Source organism: Rhinolophus sinicus, chromosome 15 (assembly GCF_057876585.1).
Source record: "Rhinolophus sinicus isolate RSI-liver-muscle chromosome 15, RSI-T2T, whole genome shotgun sequence".
Lineage (NCBI taxonomy): Eukaryota > Metazoa > Chordata > Mammalia > Chiroptera > Rhinolophidae > Rhinolophus > Rhinolophus sinicus.
Genome location: NC_142515.1, coordinates 125,660,085 through 125,687,064, shown reverse-complemented (window position 1 = coordinate 125,687,064; position 26,980 = coordinate 125,660,085). Strand labels below are relative to the sequence as shown.

The 26,980-nt window shown below is 33.8% G+C and overlaps 1 protein-coding gene across 6 annotated transcripts in view; it reads left to right on the top strand.

Moving 5' to 3' along the window:
- LARP1B (La ribonucleoprotein 1B) overlaps positions 1–26,980 on the top strand; it is an 87,285-nt gene that overhangs the window by 6,283 nt on the left and 54,022 nt on the right. For 4 of the 6 annotated variants that reach the window (XR_002138897.3, XM_019749017.3, XM_019749019.3 and 1 more), the window contains 8 exons: positions 2,104–2,162; positions 2,550–2,609; positions 4,375–4,549; positions 7,430–7,570; positions 10,058–10,204; positions 10,432–10,597; positions 18,514–18,658; positions 24,278–24,452. Coding sequence is in view for 5 of the 6 variants with exons in the window: in XM_019749017.3 (XP_019604576.3) it covers positions 2,104–2,162; positions 2,550–2,609; positions 4,375–4,549; positions 7,430–7,570; positions 10,058–10,204; positions 10,432–10,597; positions 18,514–18,658; positions 24,278–24,452 (1,068 nt within the window). In the remaining variant the exon portion in view is untranslated. Of the gene's footprint in view, positions 1–2,103; positions 2,163–2,549; positions 2,610–4,374; positions 4,550–7,429; positions 7,571–10,057; positions 10,205–10,431; positions 10,598–18,513; positions 18,659–24,277; positions 24,453–25,052; positions 26,110–26,980 lie in introns of those variants that run through there. The other 2 variants (XM_019749021.3, XM_019749018.3) reach the window with 2 other exon arrangements.

Genomic DNA, 26,980 nt, shown 5'->3' with positions numbered 1-26,980 from the left:
GACAAACATGTTCACACAGTTGGCATCGCACAACTGTAGAGCCCCCTTCTACCTCTGCTGGGGAGCTGACCCCTGTGAAGTTGAGAGCACAAAGGAGCAGATCAGAATGCTTGTTTTTTTGTGGACTAGCTCCCCAAGAAAAAGAAAAAGTGCTGGCTTTCCAAGTTCAATTTTCCTAAACTCATTAATCAGGAAACTTATTGTTTCTGTGGAAGGAATTGGACCTTGGAACCGGAATGCTTTCAGGAAAGTCTTCCTCTTGGAAAAGTAAATTAACTGGAATGGCCATTTAGTAACCAATGGTAACAAATCACTCTTATTTCCTATCTCAGAGTATTTTACTACATTGGCCGAAATAGTTTATCAAAATCCTCTGTGGTGAAATTAAATTATGTAAGGATAAAATATACATAAACATGCCAACTACAGTGTATACATAAAGCTAGTCCATTAATAAAATGTCAGCATTATAGAAAACACAGAATTAAATGTAAATTTTTTCAATTATATTTCTGAGGAATTAAAATTTTTTAAAAATCCAAAAATTGTGAGTCCAAAATAATTGACTGAAATCAGAATTTCTTCCTTGTATTTTTAAACGTGTGAAGAAATAAAATTCAACATTCTTCTTCCCCAACTTCTTTGCTGACTTCTACCTAGAGGTTGTAATCATTGTCTGGATAAGAGTTTAAAGTCGTATTAATTTTTAAATCAATAGAACGATTATTAATTCAGTCACATTCAAATTTTTTTCTTGTTTATTAATAACTTAATTGTGTCATACAGTATGGAAGTTAAAAAGTTTGCTTTTATTTATATATGGTCAGAATAATTTTTATCTTTAATTTCTGACCTTAATTTTGTGATTATTTATGTCTAATTCGTTTGTCATAAAGCTGTGTAAAACTTGCTTGTGTGGCCTACCCCTTATTTCCATTATATCAAATGTTTTGTATGAGGATGCATTTTGTAACTTAATTTACTTAGCAATAGTTGAGGGCATGTTTTGCATTTTGTAGAGAGAAAAGTTATACAGTTTTGTACTGTATAACTTTCATAAAATATACATAGTATTCACATGACATACTTCACAGTCAAATTCTAGATAATGTTCAGGCAAATATTGTTCTTTAGGTTTTCTTGTTCCTGTCCCCATTTTTTGTCCTATTTGTCTCTATTTTTACTACTGTCTCTATTTTTTCTTAATGAAATATTTTATTCTTATGCATATTTAAACATGTATGCACATACACATATATGTGTGCCTAAGTATGAAGGAGCATAAATAAATACCTGTGTACTCACTATTTGTATTTTATTTAAATTTGCGTCTGGATTTTAACTCATTGTTTTATTCTATGAATTGGTCATTACCATAATTTTGGGGATTCATATTTTGCTGGATTTTTGTGTTTTCTGTAGATGTAGATCCCAAGTATATTCTGCTCCTTCATATTTATTTTAGGTCTTGTTTAGTTAGATGATAAACCATCTGGTTATCTTGCTAGGTGATAAACCAAACAAAAGACAATGTAAAGTTTCATTTGAAGACAGTATAACATTTATTTATTTATTTTAGCCACTGTTATTTAAGATAGGGACAAGTGGTGAGTCCATGACAGTCTTATATAATAAAACTTTTACAGAGACCTGTTTTTTATGGCTAAACCTAGATACAACTTATGGTTGCCAAACTTGTTTGTTTTCAAGGACAAATAATTTGAAGTCTTCTGACTTGTTTTCTGAATGCTCTTTGATGAGTGTATATTGTATAGAAAAATGTATCCCATTGGGAATTGTGTTTCTAACTTTAGTGTATGGAAACATACTTCTAATTTTTCATGTTCTGTTAGTGAAAGGATTGCTCTATCAGTGTAAGTAAACTGTTAATATTTACCACTTCTTGATTTGAACACTGAAAACCAGTTTGAATCTACTTTTGAAATGTAGTTGATTTCTTGTTAGGAATTTGAGTCTTAGAACTTTGGATTTTTTTGATAATGATGACTACACTGATTTACTAAAATTGGTATTATAATAGTGATTTTGTTAAATAATATTGAATGAAGTGATTGTAACAACATTTTTTTCTTTTTTTTTAAGAGCTTAGTTCCCCCAAAATTATAAAAGCAGGAAAACTCAAGACAAATAAATCTGACAAGGTATGTCTTTACATGAAGTAGTTCTTAATTACTGTATATTCATTTTGAAAATCATTGTGTTTCTAAGTTATTGTGTATTTTTCTTGTAGTTGTATCATTGATGTTAAAGTCAATATACTAGAGAATTGTAGCCTTCATGCAAATCCCCATATGCCTCCATTTCTCCGTATCAATTCTATCAGTGTCATTAAATAGCGCTAGAAGTTGGATTATAAAACCAAAGCATTCTAATTTCAATGTTCCGTTGTTTGGAGAAACTTTTAATTTGGCAAATGCCTGCATATAATTGAATGTAGGTGATTTTTTAAAATTGCTTTCACTTTCAGAAAATTTCTTCTATTTAAAATTTCTAATTTGCAGACATAACACTTATTTATTACTTCTTAGGCTAGTGATTTCAGCGATATGGCGAATTGGCCAACACCAAGTGAATTAGTGAACACTGGAGTGAGTACTGTTTTAAGGCTTTTTATATATATGTAGGGAAAATTTTAATATGTAGAATTTATTTTAATATGCAGAATTTTAATAGTCTCCTTTTAATATGCAGAATTTACCTCAAATTTTAGAGAATTACATTAATAAAGAGGTGCTGAAAACTCAGCAGCTACCCTTTTTATAGTTTTACCCATTTTTCAGGTACCTGATTTCATTCATCACACTACCATCTGGTTGTATTCTTAGAAGGTAAAGTTATATTTGTAAGGGGTGGGTACCATGCTATTGCATGTAATGCCTACAAACAAAGAGAATAATTTTTAATGTATTGTGTCCAATTGAAAGCCATTTTATGTTTCAGAATTTATACTGTTTTTCTGATTTATAATCTTTTCAGTGTGTTGCAGTGCTAACTATATACAGATGATGCCAAAAAAATGTACACACATTTTAAGAAAGGAAAAAACTGTATTAAAATTGTAATACTCAATATATACTGATACAAAAGATGAATGAAAGTCATGCGTATACATTTTTTTGGCACCCCCAGTGTGTGTACACACATACATATTTATTATGTATACATATCATATTAAGAAGTGTTCAATGAATGAATTTTTAATTTAATTTTAACTATGAAAGAAGCTCTAAAAGATGGTTGAGATTCTATTACGGGACTGTTTAGAGGAGTAGCATATGTGGTTTTCTGGTTACATGTTTTCATTTGACACTGTACGTACACTTTGCTCTTTGTAATTTGTGCAATATTATCAACATATAGTTGTAGACAATATATATTAATTTAAACAGCTTAATTGGTGTATAAATGACATATAATGAACTGCAAATATATAAAGTGTGAAATTTGAAAATTTTGGCCTGTGAAATCATCACCACAGTCAAGAAAATAGACTTAACTATTACCCCAAAAGTTTCCTCACACTCCCTTGTAATTTTCCCTGTCATATTTCCCCCATCATCCCAGGCAACTTTCTGCCACTTAGAGTTAATTTGCTTTTTCTACGTTTTTATGTAAGTGGAGACAAACAGTATATGCTCTCTTTTTCTTTCACTCAGCTTAGTTATTTGGAGATTTATTTGTGTTATGTGTATCTGTAGTTCATTTCTTATTGCTGAATAGTATTCCATGTATGGATGTAATGCTATTTGTCCATTCACCTACTGATCTACATTTGTGTTGATTCTACTTACTTTTTGGCTGTTAGAAATAAAACTGTTATATAAACTTATGTGTACCAAATTTTGCATGGATATATGCTTTCGTTTTTCTTGGGTAAATACTTAGGAGCAGAATGGCTAGGTCATGTGGTAGCTATGCGTTTAGCTTTTTAAGAAACGACTAAAGCTTTCATTCTTACCAGCAGTGCATGAGAATTCTAGTTATTCCACGTCCTCATAGGTATGTGGTGGTATCACATTGTAATTTTAATTTGCATTTCTCTGACTAAAAATAGCAAACACCTTTTCATATACATTTGCCATCAGTTTATCTTTTTAATGAAGTGTTTTTTAATTTTTTAAAAAATTGAGTTGTTTTCCTGTTACTGCATTTTGAGTTCATTATATATTTTGGATACAAGTCCTTTATCAAAATACTTAGGAAATATTTTCTCCCAGTCTGGCTTAAGTGTCTTGTGAAAGCAGGTGTGTTTTTTTAAGACGTTGTCCTTCGTTTTGCAATGCTTAAGGTGTATTACCACAGATTTTTGGATATGTTAATGAAAACTATTTCATTCAGAAATACTTTTTGCAGTATCAGAGTGTCATCAACCAAGGAAATAAGAAGCCACAAAATAAAAAAGAAAGAGAAGACAAAGTTGAAAAGAGAAGTAACAGTGAGAGCAAAGAAAGCCGGGAAACAAAATTAGATGGTCCTGGTGAAAATGTCAGCGAGGATGAGGCTCACTCAAGTAATCAACGAAAGAGAGGTTTGTTCATCTATAAGTTCATTCTCCGCCAGTTTCATTGCATTATAATTGACATATAACATGGTATTAGTTTAAGGTATAGAATTCAGTGATTTGATGTATGTTGTATATATTGCAAAATGATTACCACAATGTTTAGTTGACATCCAGCACCTCACAGTCACAATTTTTTTCTTGTGATAAGAACTTTTAAGATCTACTCTCAGCAACTTTCAAATATATACTACAATATTGTTTAACTGTTGTCACCATGCTGTACATTATACCCCCAGGACGTATTTGTCTTGTAATTGTAAGTTTATACCTTTTGACCACCTTCATTCATTTCTGCCACCCCCCAGCCCCTACCTCTGGCAACCAACAATCTTTTTTTCTTTGAGTTTGGTTTTTTTAGATTTCACGTATAAGGGAGATCATACAGTATTTGTCTTTCTCTGTCTGACCTATTTCATAGTGTATAATGCTCTTGAGGTCTATGTTGTTGCAAATGGCAAGATTTCCTTCTTTCTCATAGCTGAATAATATTCCATTTTGTGTGTATGTGTATGTGTGTGTATATATATATGTGTATATATATATATATATATGTATATACGCACACACACACCATATTTTTGTTATCCATTTATCTGTCATTGGCCACTTTGATTGATTGTTTCCATGTCTTGGCTATTGTACATTAGATGGCCCTAGTGAAAATGTCAGTGAGGATGAGGCTCAGTCAAAGGTAATCAACAAAAGACAGGTTAGTTTATCTGTATCTTTATTTTGATTTTGTTTTTTGGAAGAAAGCTGTAGTGATGAAGAATTGTATTTAATCAATTGATTTCTGATAGTCACCAATAAGTGTTTTTGGATTTCTTCAGGAAACCACTTGCAATGGTAACTGATCTACTTTTGTAACATTTCTAACTGTTAGGCTTTTCCCTTTTGTGTTTGACTTGTTTTTTTATATAAGAATGGAATGAAGTTGCACTTACAGAGATGGGTGTAGATACGTGATTGGAAAGTTGTGTGATAACTAGTGTTTTTTAAATCTGCATTGGAACTGCTCCTTATCTTTCAGGGAGTTCTGAGAAAATATTTTTCTAAGAGAAAAGTGAGAACAATTTTGGTCAATGATTTTCCTTATAGCATCCCCCCATTAAATTACACTTTGAAGAAAAAAATATTGTCTTTGTGTTCTTTTCCATAGTCTTTTCGGAACTTTTCATGTGTCTAGGGACAGGTTACGATTTAGCTGCTTTGTAAAAACATATATTCATCAGTGTTCTGAGCCTAAGTAAAAGTGTCTTAGGGGCCTTTAGGCAGAAACATTCTTTAAACTGTCAGAAAGTCAGTAGCTGAGGTGAGGTGAACATTGGGAGAGTGGCAGGAGATGCTGTTAGAGAGGTAGGCAAGGTCCACGTCATTCAGGGTCCAAACTTGGAATTCATATTGTATTTTGAGTGCCATGGGAGGCATTGAAGCATTTCAATTCATGGAGGTGATACAGCGTGAGAAGGGGACATTTCATGAAGCAGTAGTCACCAGCCAACTTCTTCAGCAATGGAAGTAACAATCTACCGTGTATTGAGAACTTACTTGATTTTTTTTTTTTTTCAATGTGTATCTAATCCTTAGATGCAGGGTGAGCATTCAGCTCACTTGGTATAAAGAGTCAAGGTTAATTGCGCAAAAGTAGTGTCAACAGGACAACCATGTGGTTATTAGAGAAAAAAAATTCCCCATTTCTTAAACACTTTATCATCACTTAGCTTTTTCATGCTTCTTAGACACACAGTAGTCTTTCTGATTGTCTAGAATTCATACAGATAACAGACCTGTTATGCTCTATAGTTTGTCTTCCCTTGTTAATTGCTTCAATTAAAACTGGTCAGCACTAAATTCAGGTGTTTATATAGAGTAATTCATATAATCATGTCATGAATTGACTCTTATCAGGGCACATATCTTTATCTTCAAATGAGAGGCTTGTTTGTGCCAAAGAATCTCTTGATAGAATTTATAGTATAGACTTTAAAGAGTTTTTAGATCTTTTCCTGTTCTCTTTTTCTCATCTGTCCATATTTTGCAGGATTTGTAGGAACTCATTACTTGCAAACTAATATAGTTGCAAACTAATATTCCCTTTCCATTAGTTACCTTAGTAATGTTTCCCTTGCTCATGAGTCTTTTTGTTTTATTTAAAAATATATATATTGGGCAGAAGACTGAACAATTTGAAACCTTAACAGTGGAATCCATGAATAGGTAATCTTTAGAATTACACTATAACAATTAATTACACTATCTTTTAGTCAACAAGAAAAGTTAAATTGCTTGTACCTCTTAAGTTAGGAAATGTATAGTAAGTATAAAAAGATTTATCAAATGCAGTTAGACGGATTTTACATTTAAACTTAATTTTGAGAAACCTTTTAAGAAACCTGGATAAATCAATATTTTACACAGTGATTTGAATCTAAAAGTGTTTTGAATCATTAGCCAAGCTCTCTAATGTGTGCATTATAATGTCTTATCACGTATACTCCATTCTAGAGCCTAAGAATCAGGTATTAGCAGTAGTGTCTACACATACTTTTTTTGAATAACTTATCCATCAGAATTAAAATGAAGAGTGAACATTTCACTTAAAAGCAAAGAATTCCTATGATACTTTATCACTGGCTTGTCACTTGATATTTAGAAATATTATTTGCACAAAAAAGTTTATTAAGGAGCTGTGTGAGAAGAAAATTATTTTGATACTATACAAATAATTCCTTTAAGGACAAAGTAAATCTCTCATTTAATTAAAATTTAGAGTCCTTTCAAAATTGCAAAGCTTTAATGAAAATTATGATTGTTATTAAATGGTTTTATTTTGTTTTCTTCAAGCCAACAAGCACAAGTGGGTACCACTCCACTTAGATGATGTAAGACCAGACAGTCAAGAAAGACCAGGATCTCGGAACAGCTCAAGATGTCAACCTGAGGCAAATAAAGCATCACATAACAATAGGAGAAATGATACACGAAGTAAGTTACATTCTATGAGAAAAAGGACTAAAGAACTTTGTCTTAATAACCATGTATAGTGTAAACTATTTGAGAGTAAATTGCAGACATTGTGCCCTTTTAACCCTAAATACTTTAAGAGTATATATTGTAAGAACAGTAATATGGTATGACTATCCACGGCAGATTTTCCCAATAACGTTCTTCAGTACCCACCCCCCCCACGCCCCTTTCCAGGATCTAATCTGGGATCACACATTGCTTTTAGTTGTTTTTTCTCTTTAGTTTCCATTAGTCTTGAATAGTTCTTTCGCTTCTGTCTTAGAGCATCACATGGAAATACACATGATCTTGTTTTAGCTCACTATTGGTGGTATTAACTTTGGACACTTGGTTAAGTTGCTGTACTTCAGGATTTTTTTATTGGAAAGATACTCTCTTCTTCTAATTAATATGTAATTTGTGGGGAGAGACTGAGATGTGTGAATCCCCAGTTTCTCATAAGACTTTTCACATGAGCTTTAGTTGCCATTGGTGATTCTTACCTGATTCAATTATTACCATGATGGCTGTAAATACTGATTTTTCTTCTGTGTCATTCCTTCTATATTTATTACTTGTCATTCCACTGTAAAAAACAACTTCCCATCATTATCAGTGTGGACTTCAGGCCTCTTATTTTTTTCAATGGGTTGTGATTTGTTACCATGATTATTTAATTTGATGCTCAAATTATCCTGGATATGGACCCAGATTTCTGAGTCCTTTTTTAAAAAGTCAACTTACTGAGTTATAAATTATATATATTAAAATACACTTACATTACTGTCACTTTCCCCAACCATGAATCTTTCTGTCAGGTTAGATTTACCCTTTCTAGAATTTCATATGAATTGAACTGTACAATATGTATTATGTAAATATTTTATGACAATTGTGTTTAAATTACAAAACTTTTTTAGCTTGTATATTAGTGTAACATAAAAAAAGGATTACTGTGGGTTCAGGCAGAAATATTGGAAAAAAAAGATTACTGGGAGGAATTGCAGTGTCTAGGTCAGTGATCATCAATGAGAGTGTTTTTTTTTTTTCCTCCCAAGTGGACATTTGGCATTGTCTGGCGATAATACTGGTTTTCACAATCTGAGCAGGGAGTGGTGAGTGAGTGCTACTGGCATCTAGTAAGTAGAGGTCATGGATGATGCTTAACATCCTATAGTACACAGGACAGCCCTTCCACACACACTCAAGAGTTATCTGTCAATAGTGTCAAGGTTGAAAAACCCTGGTCTTTAGGATATAATAACCTTTAAATATATTAATTATTCCAGTGTCTTTTTTTTAAAGTGAATGTGCCTGTTTTGGCTCTTAGTAGCAGTATACAAGTGTTCTACCTTTTCTGTCTTGGTCCACATTTCATATTGCAGGACCTTAAAATGTTTGTCAGAGTGGGGCAGATGAAATGTTCTTTCATTATCTTAGTTCGTATTTCTAATGGCCACTAAAGCTGAGCACCGTTTTCTGTGTTTATTGTTTATTTGCATTTCCTAGTTTGCCCTACCTGTCTCTTAGCCATTTGCTATTGAGTTGCCATGTATGCACATGTGTGCTTTTGTGGGTTTGTAAGAAATTGTATGAGTTGTATATGAATTCTGGATATAATTCCTATATTGTGTTGCAGATATCTTTTCCCAGATACCTTCTTACATTTATTTTTCAAATGTATTGTTTTATTTTTTTCTAAGTCAGTAACTGTGTGAAGGGTGAAACAGAATACCTGATTTTAACAAACTGCTGTCCATGAAAATAAGAAGTCATTTATATTTAGCAGTCATAATGAAAAAAGCAGTTGATGCTTTGTTCCATTTTCTTACTCCACTCAGGTAGTGTTTCTATTTCAGGTTTTAACAGCAGGAAATGATAATGAAACATTCTTGAAACATCTATTAGAGGTTACCTCCAAATGAATAAGTACTTTTTCTATCTAATACGACATTTTGTTGTGCTGCATCTCTAATTTACTCAAAATTAAAATCAGATCATTGACATTTACATTAATTCAATATATAGCCCCTATGCTTTTAAAAACGTGTATGTTACTGTAATCAAAATACTTCGTAATGTGTTTTCATTTCTTCTTTAGAAGAAATGTCTTTTACTTAAGTAGAAATATCCTTCCCTTAAACATTTCATGAAAATAAGTATTTTGTAGGAGTTTCATATCTAGTGCAAACTTAGCTGTCTTGGAATTTCTTCTATCTTTAACAGTACAATCTTAGCAAAGGACTTCTTTATTATTTTAGTATGTTATTTTTACTTATTAGAATCTCTTTTTATATGCAGTACTTTTGTGGGCTCAGGAGATATTGACAAATTTCTGTGAGCTCTGTTAAATTTGCATCTATCTGAAGAATGCCTAGGTACTAACAACTAGTTACAAAGTGGGAAGGCGTGGTTACCATTTTTTCATATGTTATTCATAGTTGCGATTATTTTTGTTTTAAATAGGTTGGAGGCGTGAGAGAGAAAAGAGAGATGATCAAGATGAAGTTTCCAGTGTGAGAAGTGAGGGTGGTAACATACGTGGCTCCTTTAGAGGCCGAGGAAGAGGCCGAGGACGGGGCAGAGGAAGAGGCAGAGGAGGAAATCTTCGATGTATGACATTTTTTATTTTGTTAAATTAGATGAACTTTGAAAAAAGTGTGCAAGCACTCTGTTAGTTTTTCCCACTATCTCATAAAATGACTTAATTATTTTATAATAAAGATAGTTTTATATTTGTCATTCCTTGAAATATTTTACTTTGGATTTTTCTTTATAGTAATGATTTTTTGTTTTTTATTAAATCTGTGATCACTTTTCTTTTTCTTATTCACATCAAGTAAACTTTGATTATTCATATGGTTATCGAGAACATGGTGAAAGGACTGATCAACCATTTCAAACAGAACTCACTACCAGTATGATGTATTACTATGATGATGGAACAGGAGTACAGGTGTATCCTGTGGAAGAAGCATTGCTTAAAGAGTATATTAAGCGCCAAATGTAAGTGGATCAGATATAAGCAGATGGGATAGTAAAATCTATTGCAATATCAAACTTTAACATCACTGATAGTGAATATGTTCTAACACATTTTCGAAGTTGTTTTTTAGTAAACTTGGAGGATCTTAGTAGTATTTTGTATTACATTTTTTTCTAGGAAATGTTAGTAAAGTGTGTAAAGTATTTAAAAATTTATGTTATTTATATGACTACTGCTTTCTCTACTGTTTAGGTATTTCTCTGCTTAAAGGATATTAGTTATAATGTCATGGCATAATGAGTGATTAAATATAAGAGTATAAAACTGCAATATATATATTTGAACTTGAGGAAGTGAAACTTGGCTTATTTGCAAATAAATGTGTCTATTAAAATTTGCAAATAAATATAAAATGGCAAAAAATGAGTATCTTCTGACTTTGCTAGCAGTTGATTTGAAAATTCTAAGTTTTCTTTAACTTTTTTGATACCTTTGTTATTTAAAATGTTGTTTTTAATTATAGTTGCTTACAATATTATATTAGTTTCAGGTATACAACATAGTGATTGGACATTTATGAGGTGTAACAATATAGTGAATGTTTAAATTAAAAATAATTATTACAGTAAAAGACACATTGGCATTAATCCCCCTTGCTTAGAACACACTTATTACATCATTCTTGCCACTTTCTGAAGCAGTTCTGGAAGTCCTCTTTCGGAGTGTCTTTAGTTGCGCTGTCATGGCTGCCTTAATGTCCTGAATCAATTCAAAACGTTTACCTTTCATGGTTATTTTGATTTTGGGGAAGAGCCAGAAGTCACATGGTGCCAGATCCAGTGAATAAGGTGGATGAAGGACATACCGTAATGTTTTTATTTGATAGAAGTTGCCATACCAGAAGCAATGTGTGACATGGAGCCTTTCTGTTAGGATCAAAAAATATGGTGAAGGCTGCTGCTGAGTTCCATCCAATGGAAAGGCAGGGATCTTCAATATAGGAAGCGACACATCAAACCTTAGTAACAGTGTGTGACAAGTTTCAACTTGTTTGGTGCATTCAGTTGGATGTGAGCTGCGATTGAGAGAAGGTGTGTTTTAAAGTGCCTTAAATCATCCTCAGTCATGAGTACACTCCATGTCACACATCACTTCTGGTACACGGCAATGTTTGTCAAGTGAAAACATTACAGTGTGTCTTCATCCATCTTATTCACCAGATCTGAAACCGTGTGACTTCTGGCTCTTCCGCAAAGTTAAAATGATCATGAAAGGTAAATGTTTTGAATTGATTCAGGACATCAAGGCAGGGACGACAGTGCAATTAAAGACTTTCATGAAAGAGGATTTCCAAAACTGTTTCAGGAAGCGACAAGAATGATGGGATGAGTGTGTTCGAAGCAAGATGGAGTATTTTGAGGGGGATTAATGGCAATGTGTCTTTTACTGTAATAAATTTCTTTTATTTAAACATTCACTGTATTGTTTGATCACACCTCGTATATAACTTACAAAGTGATCACCTGATGAATTTAGTACCCATCTGACATGATACATAGTTATTACAGTATTATTCCTTATGCTATACCTCCCTGTGATTATTTTGTAACTACTGAATTGTACTTCTAATAATCCCTTCCCATTTTTCACTGATCTCCCCAAACCCCTTCACATCTGGCAACATTCAAAATGTTCTCTGTATCTATGAGTTTGTTTCTGTTTTGTTCATTTGTTTTGTTCTTAAGACACCACATATAAGTCAAATCATGGCATTTGTCTTACTCCACTCAGCACAGTACCTTCTAGGTCCATCCATGTTGTTGCAGATGGCAAGATTTCATTCTTTTTTATGGTTGAGTAATAGTCCATTGTATATATGTACACCTCATTATCCATTCATTCAGTGATGGACATCCAGGTTGCCTCCATATCTTGGATATTGTAAAACATATGGATGCACATGTCCCTTTGAAGTAGTGTTTTCGGTTTCTTCAGATAAATACCCAAAAGTGGGAGTACTGGGTCCTTCTTTGTCTCTTGTTATAGCCTTTGTTTCAAAGTCTATTTTGTCTGATATAAGTATTGCTACCTCAGCTTTTTGTTTGTTTCTATTTTCATGAAATATCTTTTTCCATCCTTTTACTTGCAGTGTGTGTATCTTTAGATTTGACTTGATTCTCTTGTAGGCAGCATATGTAAGGGTCTTGTTTTCTTATCCATTCAGTCTGTTGATTGGAGCATTTAATCCATTTGCATTTTGTAGTTCTTGATACATATGTAGTTATTGCCATTTTATTACTCATATTTTAGTCTTTTTTCCTTCTTAAAGAAGTTCTCCTAACATTTTCTGTAATGCTAGTTTGGTGATGATGAACTCCTTTAGCTTTTTCTTGTCTGGGAAGCTCTTTATCTGTCCTTCGATTCTCAATGATAGCTTTGCTGGGTAGAGTAATCTTGGTTGTAGGTCCTTTTCATCACCTTTAATATTTCACGCCAAACCCTTCTGGCCTTCAAGTTTATGTTGAGAAATCAGCTGACAGTCTTATAGAAGCTCCCATGTAGGTAACTAACTACTTTTCTCTTGCTGCTTTTAAGATTCTCTCTTTGTCTTTAACTTTTGGCATTTTAATTATGATGTATCTTCGAGTGGGCCTCTTTGGGCTCATCTTGTTTGGGACTCTCTGTGCTTCCTGGGCTTGTATGTCTATTTCCTTTGCCAGGTTAAGGAAGTTTTCCATCATTATTTCTTCAAGTAGGTTTTCAATTACTTGCTCTCTCTCTCTTCTTAATGGTACTCGTATGATGCAAATGTTGGTACACTTGATGTTGTTCCAGAGGCCCTTTAAACTCTGATCATTTTTTAGATTTGTTTTTGTTTTTGCTGTTCTGATTGGGTGTTTTCTGCTACCTTGTCTTCCAAATCACAGGTTTGATCCTGTGCTTCATGTAATCTATTGATTGCCTCTAACGTGTTCTTTATTTCAGTTATTGTATTCTTCATTTCTGACTGGTTCTTTTTTATGTTCTCTATCTCCATTTTTATGTTTCCTATCTCTTTGTTGAAGTTCTACCTGAAATAATTGAACACCCTTATAAGCAGTGTTTTGAACTCTGGTAGACTTCTTGTCTCCATCTTGTCTAGTTCTTTTTTTTTTTTTTTCTTTTTCCCTTCTTCTGACTCTACCCTACTCCCCACTCCAGTTCAAGCCATTGTTTCTCAGTCTAGTTGTGTAGGACACAGTTCCTTGGCCCATGCTGGTATTATGAGCCTTGTGCTCTCCCCAGCTGAGGCAGTCGGTTGCCCGTCGTTGGTCGGTTGTAAACAGCAGCTCACAGCAGCTCTTGCCAGCTGCTGGCCGCGCATGGTAGCCCAGCTCACAGGAGAGCCATTGTTCATGGGATAGCCATAGTTCACAATCTTAGCTGTAGAGGGCTCAGCTCACTGACCCATGTGGAAATCGAACCAGCAACCTTGGCATTAAGAGCACGGCGCTCCAACCAGCTGAGCCACTGGGCCAGCCCTGTTTAGTTCTTTCTCTGGAGCTTTGTTCTGATCTTTCATTTGGAACATGTTTCTTTGTCTCCTCATCTTGGCTGCCTCACTGTGTTTGTTTTTATGTATTAGGTATAGCAGCTATGTCTCCCAGTTTTGGTAGAATGGCCTTATGTAGTAGGTGTCCTGTGAGGCCTGGTGGTGCAGTCTCCCTGGTCACCTGAACCGGGTGTTTCAGGTGTGTCCCTTGTGTGGGTTTTGTGTGCTCTTGCTATAGTTGGGCCTTGATTGCTGTTTGCACATCAGAGGGAGGGGTTGACCCTCATGATAATTGGTTGTGAGGACTGGCTGTGACGATAGTGGAGAAACTATTGAGCAGGAGCTGACCATACAGAGCAGGATTCGCTTTAGTGGGGCTTTGGTGCCTTGCTGAGTATGCCCTTTGGGTGTGTCATTTGTGGAGGTCGTTGGGTTGTATTCTGGTGTGGTCTGAAGCTGACCACTGGGTGTGATGGTTCTGGGGCCTCTTGGGAGGGACTTTGGTGCAGGCCAAGGTCAGCTGCTGCTGTGCCCTGCTCAGGGCTGCTTGGTATGAGCTGTATTTGCAGATAGTTACCATTTGTGCTGGGCTTGGAAGTGCCTGAAAAAGGACAAGCTGGGAATTGAGGCTGGCTGTCACTAGTGCAGGCTTGGGGCTGCTTAGCAAGAAGTAGGGACATGCCGAGGCCAGATACTGCTTGTCTGGGGTTTGTGAAGCTTTGAGAGATTGTAGGAAAATCTGCAGCATGAGCCAAGACAGGCCGTTTGTATGGAAAAGCCACTGGAAGTGGCTTATGTAGGCCCAGCCTGCAAGTTGGAAGAGGCAGGGTCTCAGGGAATTATTAGGGCATGGAAAACGGTGTTAGCTAGGTTGATGGAGACTCAGATTTGTTATCCCCTGCGTGCTGGGTTGGGAGAGAACTCGACAAAAGAACAGTGGCTTCTGCCAGCACTTCTGTCTGGGAGGAAGCTGCCCCTCAGCCCTCGTCCTAAAGCCAGACAATATCCTCCCTGTATTTCCCTGGCACCTTTTGAGCTGCTGCTCCAGTGCTAGAGCTCAGAGCAAGTGAGTCTGTGCTTGGACCCTTTAAGAGGAAAACCTGAGACTCCCATCACCCCACCTTTTCACTCAGCCACAATCTCCTCTGGTTTTCACAGCCAGAAGTTGCAGGGACTTTTCTCTCTAGCACTGGAACCCTGGCCTGGGGAGCCTGCTTGGGGGGGTGGGACCCCTCCGCAGGGAGTACCTCAGCAGCCAAGATCCCTCCTGATTTTTATCTGCCACACGTGGGTGTGGAACCAGTATGTTCTGCATCTCTGCCCCTCCTACTAGTCTCAAAATGGCTTCTTCTATATTTCCTTAGTTATAGGACTTCTGTTCTATACTAGACTTCAGTGATGGTTGTTCTGTAGTTTCATTGTAATTTTGAGGTGGTCATGGGAGGAGGTAGGCACAGCGTTTACTTAGCTGTCTTGACTGGAATCCAAGCTCTTTTTTAACTTTTAAGTTGTCTTTCTTTGTGACACATATTAAATGGGTTACTTAATCATTTTTTAGTTCAGACTCCTTAGTCATCTAGTTCTCACAATAGTTACTTTCTGAATACTGAAGTTGAAGTTAGGAGAATATTCATTTGTTCTATTGTCTTTAAGAAAAAATAACCCCTCTGCATATTAGTATTATATCGGTGTTTTGCATATTTATATAGTGTTTATCTAGTGGTGAGAAAAATGTTTCCAAGTGATTTGCATAACTGATTTTCTGAAAGTCGATATTTTTTATCCTTACAGTGTGAAGGCTAAAGACTATTTTTGAAAGGGCATAGCATTGTTAAATATTTATCTTTATTTAAGAAAGAAAATGGATCCTACTCCATTAATAGAAAATAATTTCTTCACCAGCATCAGCAGGCATCCTCCTGGGATGCTTTCATGGTAGTTTTGATTGGCTTACAATATGAAGCACCTTGTTTATTTTGTTCTTGCTTCTTTTGTTACAGTTGACGTAAACACTGGAGAAAAGGGCCTTTTTAAGGGCAGAAAGTGCCTGGCATGTGGCCATCGACTTCAAATCACTATTCCTCTCTCTCTCTCTCTCTTTTTTTTTTTTTTTAAATTTTGCTACTGGGTCCCTTCTGAGACCTGGCAGTGGACATGCAACTCTGTGTCAGGATAATCGGCCTCAAATGTGCTCAAACAAGTGAGGGGAGGAGCAGAGCTACTTCAGTGTTGACAAAATTTCTGATCATGCAGTATAAAATCCAGAACTTCTAAGGTAGGACATGATAGTGTCCCCTAGGACACTGTACAAAATGTCAGACACTGTACTGGGCATGGCTCCTTTTGTTATTTTAGTAGTAGGGTTTTGGCAGATGTTAGAGCACCAGATTTAGAATGGATTTTTACTCTTACCATTCTTGGATTAGTGGACATCTGGATTTGAGGAGTCCTGCTTTTGACTTTGGGTCTTTGAGGTTTCTAATACATAGATAGGTTCATTGATTAAGGTTTAGATTTTTCTCTTTGAGAAGTTAACCGAAAAACTGCCTTGTACTTGTGGAAAATTATGCTAAATGTATTTTGAACTAAAATTCTTAGCTGATTATGGATGGTTGAGTTTTAAAAATCATTTTAACTGAAAATGTATGTTAATTTTTTGTTTGTGATTTCAGAATATTAAAAATTTAAGGTCTTGATTGTTTCTAGGTAAGACAGTCTTTCGTGGCATTCATACTTATAGATGAGTGTGTTTGTAGCCCACTAGAAGTTTTAAAATATATATACTATAGATAATAAGGTGATTTATGAATTTATTTAGATATCATGGTTTTCAAAAAGTACTAAGTTAAAAGTCGTCTTAATGATTCAGAGAAGTTTTTTTCTAAGAACAGTTTTAACTTGTGACTAAATGAAATGTATTAATGTCTGAAAATTTAGAATTTAAGCATATGTATTATGTGTCCATCACATCAGGTATTGAAAAGGGCGTTTCAAGTGTAACAAAAACTAGAATGTTTTATTTTTTCAAGACTTAGATTTTTTTCTTCCACATTAAAGAAGAGTAAATGATTTACTAGTGTTACTGAAATGTCAGTAGTATTTCACTGACTTAAAGGAGCTTTGCATTTTGGTAATTGGATAAATATCAGAGTATAAAGAAACAGTTTGGGTACTTACCTTTCTAAAATAAGATATTTTTTCACCCAGTACAATAGGTCAAAGCCAGTTTTCATTTATAGGTGATTATTTCTTCAAAGTTAGAATTTGGCCTAAATACTTCAAGAGTATCTTTAGTCACCAGCCTTACACCCAAATATATGAGATGGTGTGCTTTCTCATAATTTGGCCCCGTCATTGAAAAATTTCTCTGTAATTTGGAAACAGTATAGGATTACTAAAGTGTAGGACATATATATATTATCACTGATGTCATGTATTTCTTTTGTATTCTACATTTTCCTCCATTTATCTTGTTCAGCCTTTCTAGAATCCTATTCTCATTTTTTATATGGAGGCTATAATTTAAACAGGTGTTTTTCAAATGCCATTATTAAATTCTTCATATTTGTATCTTGGAACTTGCAGTTATTGGTTATACATTTTGTCTATTTACTTTCTTTCTATACTTTCCTAGAGAAGATTAAAGTGTCTTAAGCTTTTTCTGTATTTTTCGCCCCATGTACCTTGTGGTGTCGTAAATATTCTTTGTTTAATTATTGGCTGTTAACACTTAATGTTTTTTATAGTTCTATCAAACAAAGGGGGAAGATCTTGAATTGTTCAAATATATAATTGTATGTGTGCACCTGTCTCCCTGTATTCACTAAAGTTTTACTAAGCATTGTGCTGATTAGAAGTGCTAAACAATGTCATTACTGTGTCAGTTTAGAAAACAGAACAAACTGTAAATCTACTCTATCAACTTAACAAAGAATACTTCCAATATACCATTCTTCTCAGTGATGGGAAAATGTTGGAAGGCACTTTGTTGACATATGTTTAACTTTGTTATTTAGTGCTTAAATTAAGCAAGTAAAAGTAACTGTAATGAAAACTTTCACTTAATTAACTCACTTAAAAAAATCAGTTATTGAACTCTTAAAATAAAATGCTGGTTGCTTCTTTATACTTAGATAAAGGTGACCTAAATAGAAGTTAGTGTTGGTTTTTTGGAAGATAATCACTATTCTAAATTTATTTCTACTCGTGGATGAGAGAAATTAACTCAATAGGATTTTGCTGTTGTTTCTTATATTTGCCCTATCAGTGTTATATTAAATATGTATACTAGTGTTATTAACAGATTTAAATAGTTTTTAGCTATTGATATAAGCAATAGATATTTTTATTTCCTATTGAAAAAATGGATGAAATTTATATTTATTTCCTTATTTCTTTTTTCAGTGAATATTACTTCAGTATAGAAAATTTGGAACGGGACTTCTTTCTTAGGAGAAAGATGGATGAACAAGGTTTCTTGCCTATTTCCCTGATTGCTGGTTTCCACCGTGTTCAGGCTCTCACTACAAACCTTAGTCTCATATTAGAGGTAATTATTCATTTACAAAACAGTTACAAAGCAGTCTGCACTTTTTGTTTATGCTGTAAATCTTAAAACTTCTCTATAAAATAAAGTCTATTTAAAAATGTAAGGAAAAAAATTTGAAAAGAATTTGTAATTGACTAAGGCGTAGGCTGCATCTCATGACTTTTTTCTGTTTTATAGAACTCAAAAAAATGTCTAACCTTCGAAAACTCTCAGAAATTACTAATAATATTTCCATGTATTGCCTTTTCCAGAATATCATGTTAATAAATTATAGTTTTTAGCCTTTTCTTTCTGATTTCTTTCACTTAGCATAGTGCTTTTGAGATTTCATTCATGTAGTTTGTTCTTATTGTTGACTAGTATTCCACAGTACAGATGTATTGCAGTTTATCCATTCTCTTGTTGTAGACATTTAGATTTAGATTGTTTCCAGGTTTTGGAGATTATGAACAAAGCATAAAGGTCTTTGTGTGGACATATGTTTTTACTTTTGTTGGGTAAATATTGTTGATTGTGATTGCTTGAATGTATCGTAAGTGTATCTTGAACTATAAGAAATTGCCAACCTATTGTCCACAGTGGATTTGACCATTTTGCATTCCACTGTTTTGTATGAGGGTTCCATTTGAACCATGGCCTCGTCAGCACTAGGTATTGTCAGAGTTTTTGAATAATAGGTATGTAGTGGTTTGCCATTGTGGTTTTAATTTTCATTCCCTAATGACTAATGATGTTGAGCATCTTTTCATGTGTTTATTTGCCATTGGTATACCTTATTGAAACGTCTGTTCAAATCTTTTGCATATTTTTATTGCAGTGTTTGGTGTTTTTTAATAATAGAATTGTAGGAGTTCTTTATTCTGGCTACACATCCTTTATTTTACAATTTTTTCCCCCAATCTTTGGCTTATCTTTTCCTTTTCTTAACATGCTTTAGCAAATTTTTTGAACACATGTGCTCCATGCTTTAAAAACTGGCTATAGGGAAGTCTAGATTTTCAAAACACTATAAACTAGTAATTTGTTATTTGTTGATACATATTTAATTAATGATTTTTGAATTATGAAAAAAATTACTTCAAGCAATGCTGTTATTGCATGTTTATAAATACTATTTAAATAAAGTTTCTGTATATTGTAATTTGAAGAAAAGTTAGGTTTTTTTCCTGCAGTGCTTATTTTTAGAACAAAATATTATCATTACATTTATAGTAGAATGAGTTTATTAACTACTGCCATTGTCTGTGCTATAGTAAAGATCCAGCTAAGCTGTCATTTTCACTGAAATTGATACCTATTTCTCCCACTCTTTCTGTACTTCTGTAGGAATCCGGTTGTAATTTCATTATTGTATGGTTTTTGGTCTATTCTTATTCCCATTAAATCCTCAGGCACAATTTTCACATCATTGATTACTGCCTTCAAAAACTTACTGGACTTGAAAACCTGCATTTCATCCTTGTACGTCTGTGACCTTGGACAGTGTCACACTTCAGAGAGAATTTTCTAAAGTGGAAATTATGACAATATACTTCATAGAGTTGTCATGAAGATGAAATGTGTAATGACAGTATCTGGTACACACACTGGAAGCTCTGAATAAGAATTTGCTATTATTGTTAGTCTTTGAAGATGTGCTTCTATTGATCACTTTCTTTTATCCTTATTTCATTTCAATCAGCTTTTTCCTATATGCATTTGAACATGCTCAAGTCTTTACTTAAAAAATATCAAAAGAAGCCAAATATACATTAGCTAACATCTGTATCTGCCCTGGTTGAATTTGTCTATACAGATAAACTTATTGAATCCATTTCCTTCTATTTATCTTATTTTTTTTATTTTTTTTACTTTGATACGTATATTTTGTCACATGATTACTGTTGTAGCAACATTTATCTATCACACTACATATAGTACCATATAGTTGCATATAGTCATTACACTATTCATTAGAGCTGTATGGTTTATTTAGTACTTGCTGCAAGTTTGTACCCTTAAACATCAATCTTGTTTCTCCCACATTCTGTCCCCTGGTAATCACCATTCTACTCTGTTTTTTATGAGTTTGACTTTTTTGACTTCCGCGTATAAATGATTATCATACAGTACTTATCTTTCTCTGTCTGTCTTATCTCAGCATAATGTGCTCAAGGTCCATCCATGTTGTCCCAAATGGCAGGAAGGATATCATGGCTGAATAATATGCCATTGTGTATGTATGCCACATGTTTAAAATCTATCTATTGATGAGCATTTAAGTTGTTTCCATATCTTGGCTACTGTAAACATGAGAGTACATATATTTCTTCAAAATCCTATTTTCATCTCCTTTGAGTATATACCCAGAAGTGGAATTGCTGGATAGTACGGTAGATCCTGCTTACTGCATTTTTGACTTTTGTTCCAGTACTATTTTGAGTCTTCCTTTTTTTGTTAGATCCAATTTATCCTGGCTCTGTAGCTAATTAGTTGTGTAACTATTCAAATTACTTAACGTCTTCATGCTTCAATTTTCTCGTTATTGAAGTAGGGCACATAATAAGCTACCATAGAGTATGAGAACTTAGAGGAATAATGAATATAATTCATGTAAATTCTTTAGAACTCTGCCTGCTACTCTGATTTGAACCTTATTTTCCAAATTGGCTGACCTTGTGGCTCCTTAGAATTTATGCTACTCTTTTCTCACATGTAGGTTTTTTGCATGTGCAAGTCTTTCTCTTAGTTCCAGGGGATACATCTATGTAGTCTAGCATTAGTAGTTATTCATAATAAATATTAAGAAAAGGACCAAAATTAATACCTAGTCTGTAAAAATCTCAGATACCTAGAAATATTGATTATACACTATAACTCATTGTTTAGGAGTTTAGCATTACCAAAGTTTTGTTTTAATTAAAATATATATCTAACTCTTATCTCAATTCTTTCCTTATATTTGTGTATCATACAGTTTGTGTAAGAATCCTGTTAAGTCCTGAATCATGACTGTTTCACTTTCTGTTCTTTTTATTTTCTTCTTGAATTAGTTCCCCCCCCCCCAATAGGGATTTAATACCCTGTGATTCAAAAGACACATAGTGAAATGGTTCCTTTCCATCTTTCTCCAATAGTAAACTGCTTAAACCGTCCTTGGTGGCAATCAGTGTTACTTCTTTTTTGTGTATTCTTCCTGGGGTAGTTCATATGATACTACATACACTATTATACCCCTTCCTTTTTAAAAAACAGCATATGTTGAAAGAGCATTCAATAACTATATATATATATATATATATATATATATATATATATATATATATATATATATATGTATGTATGTATGTATAAAACTTGGAGTTACCGCCCCCAGTTTTTTCTTTTAAATTAAAGCATAATTTATACACTGTATATTAGAAATCATATAATTATAGATGACTTTCCCTGTGTATATACCTGTGTGGTGTCACCTAGATTAAGATATAGAACATTTTCAAATTCCCACGAAGCTCTCTTGTGGCCCCTTCTAGTCAGGACCACTGCTCTCCTCAAATTCAATTGCTTTTCAAAGCTCTCTCACCTGTTTTTTAAACTTTACATAATGAGAATTATGTGTATTCTTTTATATCTGACATTTGATCACCATTTCTGTTAGGTTTATCCATTGTTGGTGTGTAGCAGTTGTTCATTACCATTTTGGGGTAGTATTCCATTGTTTAAATATAACAGTATATTTTTCCATGCTTCTGATTTGGGTTCTTTTGAATTTGTGATACTGTTGCGAACATCATTGTACATATTTTTTTGGATGGCTACATGTACTTATTTTTCTGTGAAATTGATGGGAAACTATATCTACACACACACACACACACACACACACACACACGTATATATATATGCTTAGCTTTTGTAGTCACTGCTGGACATTTTTCCAAAGTATTGAACCAGTTAAAATTACCACTGCTGAGAGTTTGACTTGCCTCACATTCTGTCCAACACACTATTGGCAGTCTTTTTCCAACACATTATTTTGAAATATTTAAACTCATAGGACGTTTCAAGGAGTTTTAAAATTCAGGTATAAATGTGATGTAAAATGAAGAGATCTTAGGTTTTCAGTTTTGAGTTTTGAAAATTGTATAATCCTGCTCAAAACAAGACGTAGTCTTTTACTCTTAAGATTTTCTTAGTGGCCCTTTCCAGTCAATCTTCCCCACCCCACCTGACCCCCTCCCAAACCAAACCACTTTTCTGATTCTATTAGCATTGACTGATTTTTGCCTGTTGTTGACATTTGTGTAAATGGAATTCTTCTGTTTCATGGCTCTTTCAGTTGTAGTTTTTCAAATTCATCCATGTTGTTGCAAGATCTGGATGCTAGGTATACTGGTTTGCTACTGGGGTGCCATTGCTTCTAGAATGTTCAGTGGACAAAACTAGAATATGTTATTAATAAAAAAATAGATCACCAATTCAAACCCCTTACTGTAGGATTTCTTCCTTATTTACTCTCGTATTTCAGACTCTTCTCTTTCAGTGAATATCCTGATTCAAATAAAAAGATTGTTTTTAAATAATTTTTAATACTAATTATAAGGTAATAGCTGATTATGGAATATATAACTTGAGAAGTTAGTACTATACTAACACTAAGGGCATGCAATGTAATATTCTTAAAGTAATACATATATGTTCTCCAACAAAAATATAACAAGCTTTAATTTTTTTAAAGTAGTATTATGTAGAATTTTTTAAATTTGTATTTTTAATTTCTAAAAGGTAAGTACCCTTGAATTTTAGTTAAAATTCAGATCAGTAAGGCTTTAATTTCTACTTTGAAGACATTTTGTTCTAGTTTTGTTTTATCCTTAACTTACAACACAGGTATTTTGGGGAAGCACCATAGGCCAGTGACTAAGACTTTTATTGGAGGACAGATAATAAATTATTTGAGTTCTGATATTGACTCATACTGAGTCTGTGCTCTTATCAACTTACCGTAGTCCCCCCTTTGAGGGATGTCGACCAAGGCCCCAGTTGATGTCCAACACTACGGATTGTACCGAAACATATATATTGTATGTACTATGATTTTTCACACTTAAAGGAAGCACTTGACAGTTTCTCTTTGGCATATCTGAATTGCAGCCTCACTACTCTTGTGCTTTGGGGCCATTACTAAGTAAAATAGGGGTTTTACTTAGTCACTGCAACAAGCACTGTGGTACTGTGACAGTAGATCTGATAACCCAGATGACGGACAAGTGAATAGTGGTTAGGGTGCATATGCTGCTGGACAAAGGGATGATTTACGTCCTGGATGGGACAGAGCTGGCTAGTGTTAGATTTCACACTACGGAACAGCATGCACAATTTAAAATTTATGAATTGTTTATTTCTGGAATTTTTCATTTAATATTTTCAGATCACAGTTGATTGTAGGTAACTGAAACTGTGGTGGAAAGCAAAACCACAGATAAAGAGGGGACTGCTGTACTTTATTTTTTTGAGCTTCACGGTCCTCAGCTATGAAATGGGTAATTTTTATAATTTTTAAGTTATTGGAAGTATAGGATGTGCAATTAAAATTTTTTCAATGAAAGTTCTTTAATAGCTCAAAATTCCTATTTATAGGCACTGCAAGATAGCACAGAAGTGGAAATTGTGGATGAGAAAATGAGAAAAAAGATAGAACCAGAAAAATGGCCAATTCCCGGCCCTCCTCCGCGTAGGGTGCCACAAACAGACTTCTCTCAATTGATTGATTGCCCAGAGTTCATACCAGGCCAAGCCTTTTATTCACATACAGGTAACAGCTTTTCTTCTAGAGCAAACAGCGTAACAGTGGGTTATTTGGTGCAACTTACCTATTCTTTTTTTTAAGTTTGTTAAGATCAATAGGAAAATTAAAGCTAATTAAATGACTTGATGCTCTAAATTCTATTCATATTGCCTCCCACACAGAGCTACTAATCAAATAGGGATTTAAGATTTACGGATGAAGCTCTGCTCTGTTTATTCTTAAATTGTTTGTATATTTTGTCATGTGTGGAATTTCTACCTATTTCCTCATAATTTTACTAAATGATTATAGATACATTGTGCTAGTTTTCCCCTTATTAGCTTGGAATAGTCTAGTAGGATTGGAATAGTCTAAAAGTCTTATACATAAGAGTAGGGTAAGCATCCTTTAATTTTGTTACCGATGTGCTTCAAGCTTGTCTTGAAAAAAAAATGAGATGACCTATGTTCTAATATTTAATTGGGGTTCTCTTATGAAGTTATAATTACAGATTAAAGAATTGGTATTTAGAATTTCCAAAAACTGCTTTAATGTTAGATTTTATTTCCTGGATCATTTTTAAGACATTCCCTCTTGGGAAAAAATGTGTGCTTAAACTTTTTTCAGTCAGGGTGATGATCTTCTGATGCTCTTGGATGTCATTTGATCGGAATGTGCAGAGGAATAGGTGACTCACTGAAATATCATTATAAATATTGGAACAAATCGTGCTGCAGAAATGAAAGCAACCAGACTTCCTTCTGTGCAAGAATGTCTACTCCCAATTCCTTGTGGAGGACGTTGGGCCAACACTACCGTGGAGAGAAACGCCTTTGTGATCGTGGACATAAACACCTTTGTGAGGATGATGAGAGACAGACCAGAGGACTGCTGTTTTTGTATAGTAGCTGCCCATTTGTGTGTATCATGTGCCCATGTTTGATTGTATCTATTAGATTAATTAGCCTGGGCTGCATGTGCTACTTTTATTCACGGTGGGAAAGTTAATTATTATTTGGGAAATACTAAAATATTCCGTCTTTTCCTTCCAGACTTACGTATAAACTTGTGTCCAGATAAGTAAAGCAGAAATAGAGCGGCTTGAGTGGCATTTCCCAGATTGTTAGGTTCTTTGCTATTTGATTTGCATTAGTGTACATTGTATAACTCACATGTTGTCATCATAATTCACATAGAGTATAAGATTTATTAATGTGGACACTAAGGGATAAGAAATTTAAAAAACGAACAAGAGTATTTTTTCTTTACTCTTTAAAATGTATTTTTGATACACTAGTATGAGACACCTGCCATCAATAAAGCACTGATGGACAGTCTCACAGATATTTTTATTTAGCGATTCTTTGATTGTCAGCTCAATGCGCTTCGCCCAGAAAGCATCTTGAGCAGGTGTTTTAAAATTTGAAAATAAATGACTTTTAGGTTTTTAAATATATATATATAATGTTTGATTGTATCTATTAGATTAATTTATTGTGTAAACTTAGGGTCCAGTATAACATTTTTAACTTGCTTATGAACAGGCATTAGGTGAGTTAGATAAAATAGAAACTACTTTTTCCACAAGGTATGTAAGATAGGTCAGTCAAATTGGTGATGCCTGTCCGTTAGCTATTTATGCATTATTAATGAAATTACAGGAATAAAATCACAATGTTTTGTACATTTTTGTGTTTTTTTAATATACACTCATTTACATGCACATACATATTGCCTGAAATAAATCAATGTATATTTAATGTTAAAAATTTTACATTATTTCGATTTCTTTAGATTACACATCAGAAACTAAATGGATAATGAAAGGCATATAGAAAGATGGAATGTTCTTAGAGTTATGCTGATTCACATTACATCATAGGATTATGTAAACTAAGTCTTTTCCTATGAATCCCCGAATTTCTGACCTTAATAATTTCATCTGATAAGAAAGTCTTAGTTCCCTAAATTCAGAGAATAGTATGTCACCAAATATTTTTAGCAGAAATAAGGCATAGGAAATGGAGATTATTTATCTGTACCTATTTGTAGAGAAAAGTAGTTAAATTTTTATCCATATCCCTTTTATTCAAATTAGAAGACCTTAAATTTCAAATCATAACCCTTCATGTATACCTTCTGAGGGATTTGTGTGGTGAAATATTTAAACATTTGGTCCTTTTCATCAAAGAAATTAAAATTTCTATTTTTCCTTCTATGGAGCTTGAATTGTCTAACATGAATTGACCTTTCTGCTGAATGGAGGACCTTAATGCACCAGAACAGGTTGATTATGGTAATGGTAAGGTGTTAGTTTTGAAATTTAAGTTTTGCAATTCTATGGATATAGTATTGCACTGTCAATCATAAAAGGATTTCATTCACCAAAATTGAGAAGTCAGATCTCTGATAATCTTAATGTTTTTGTTTGTTTGGGGCTTTAAAAAATGTATAGGACCCCTAATGATTATTAAATAAGCTGTGGGATTTCCTTTGAAAAGTTGATCTGTAGAAGTATTCTTGAATGTAACATACTTAAATTATATAATCCTTTT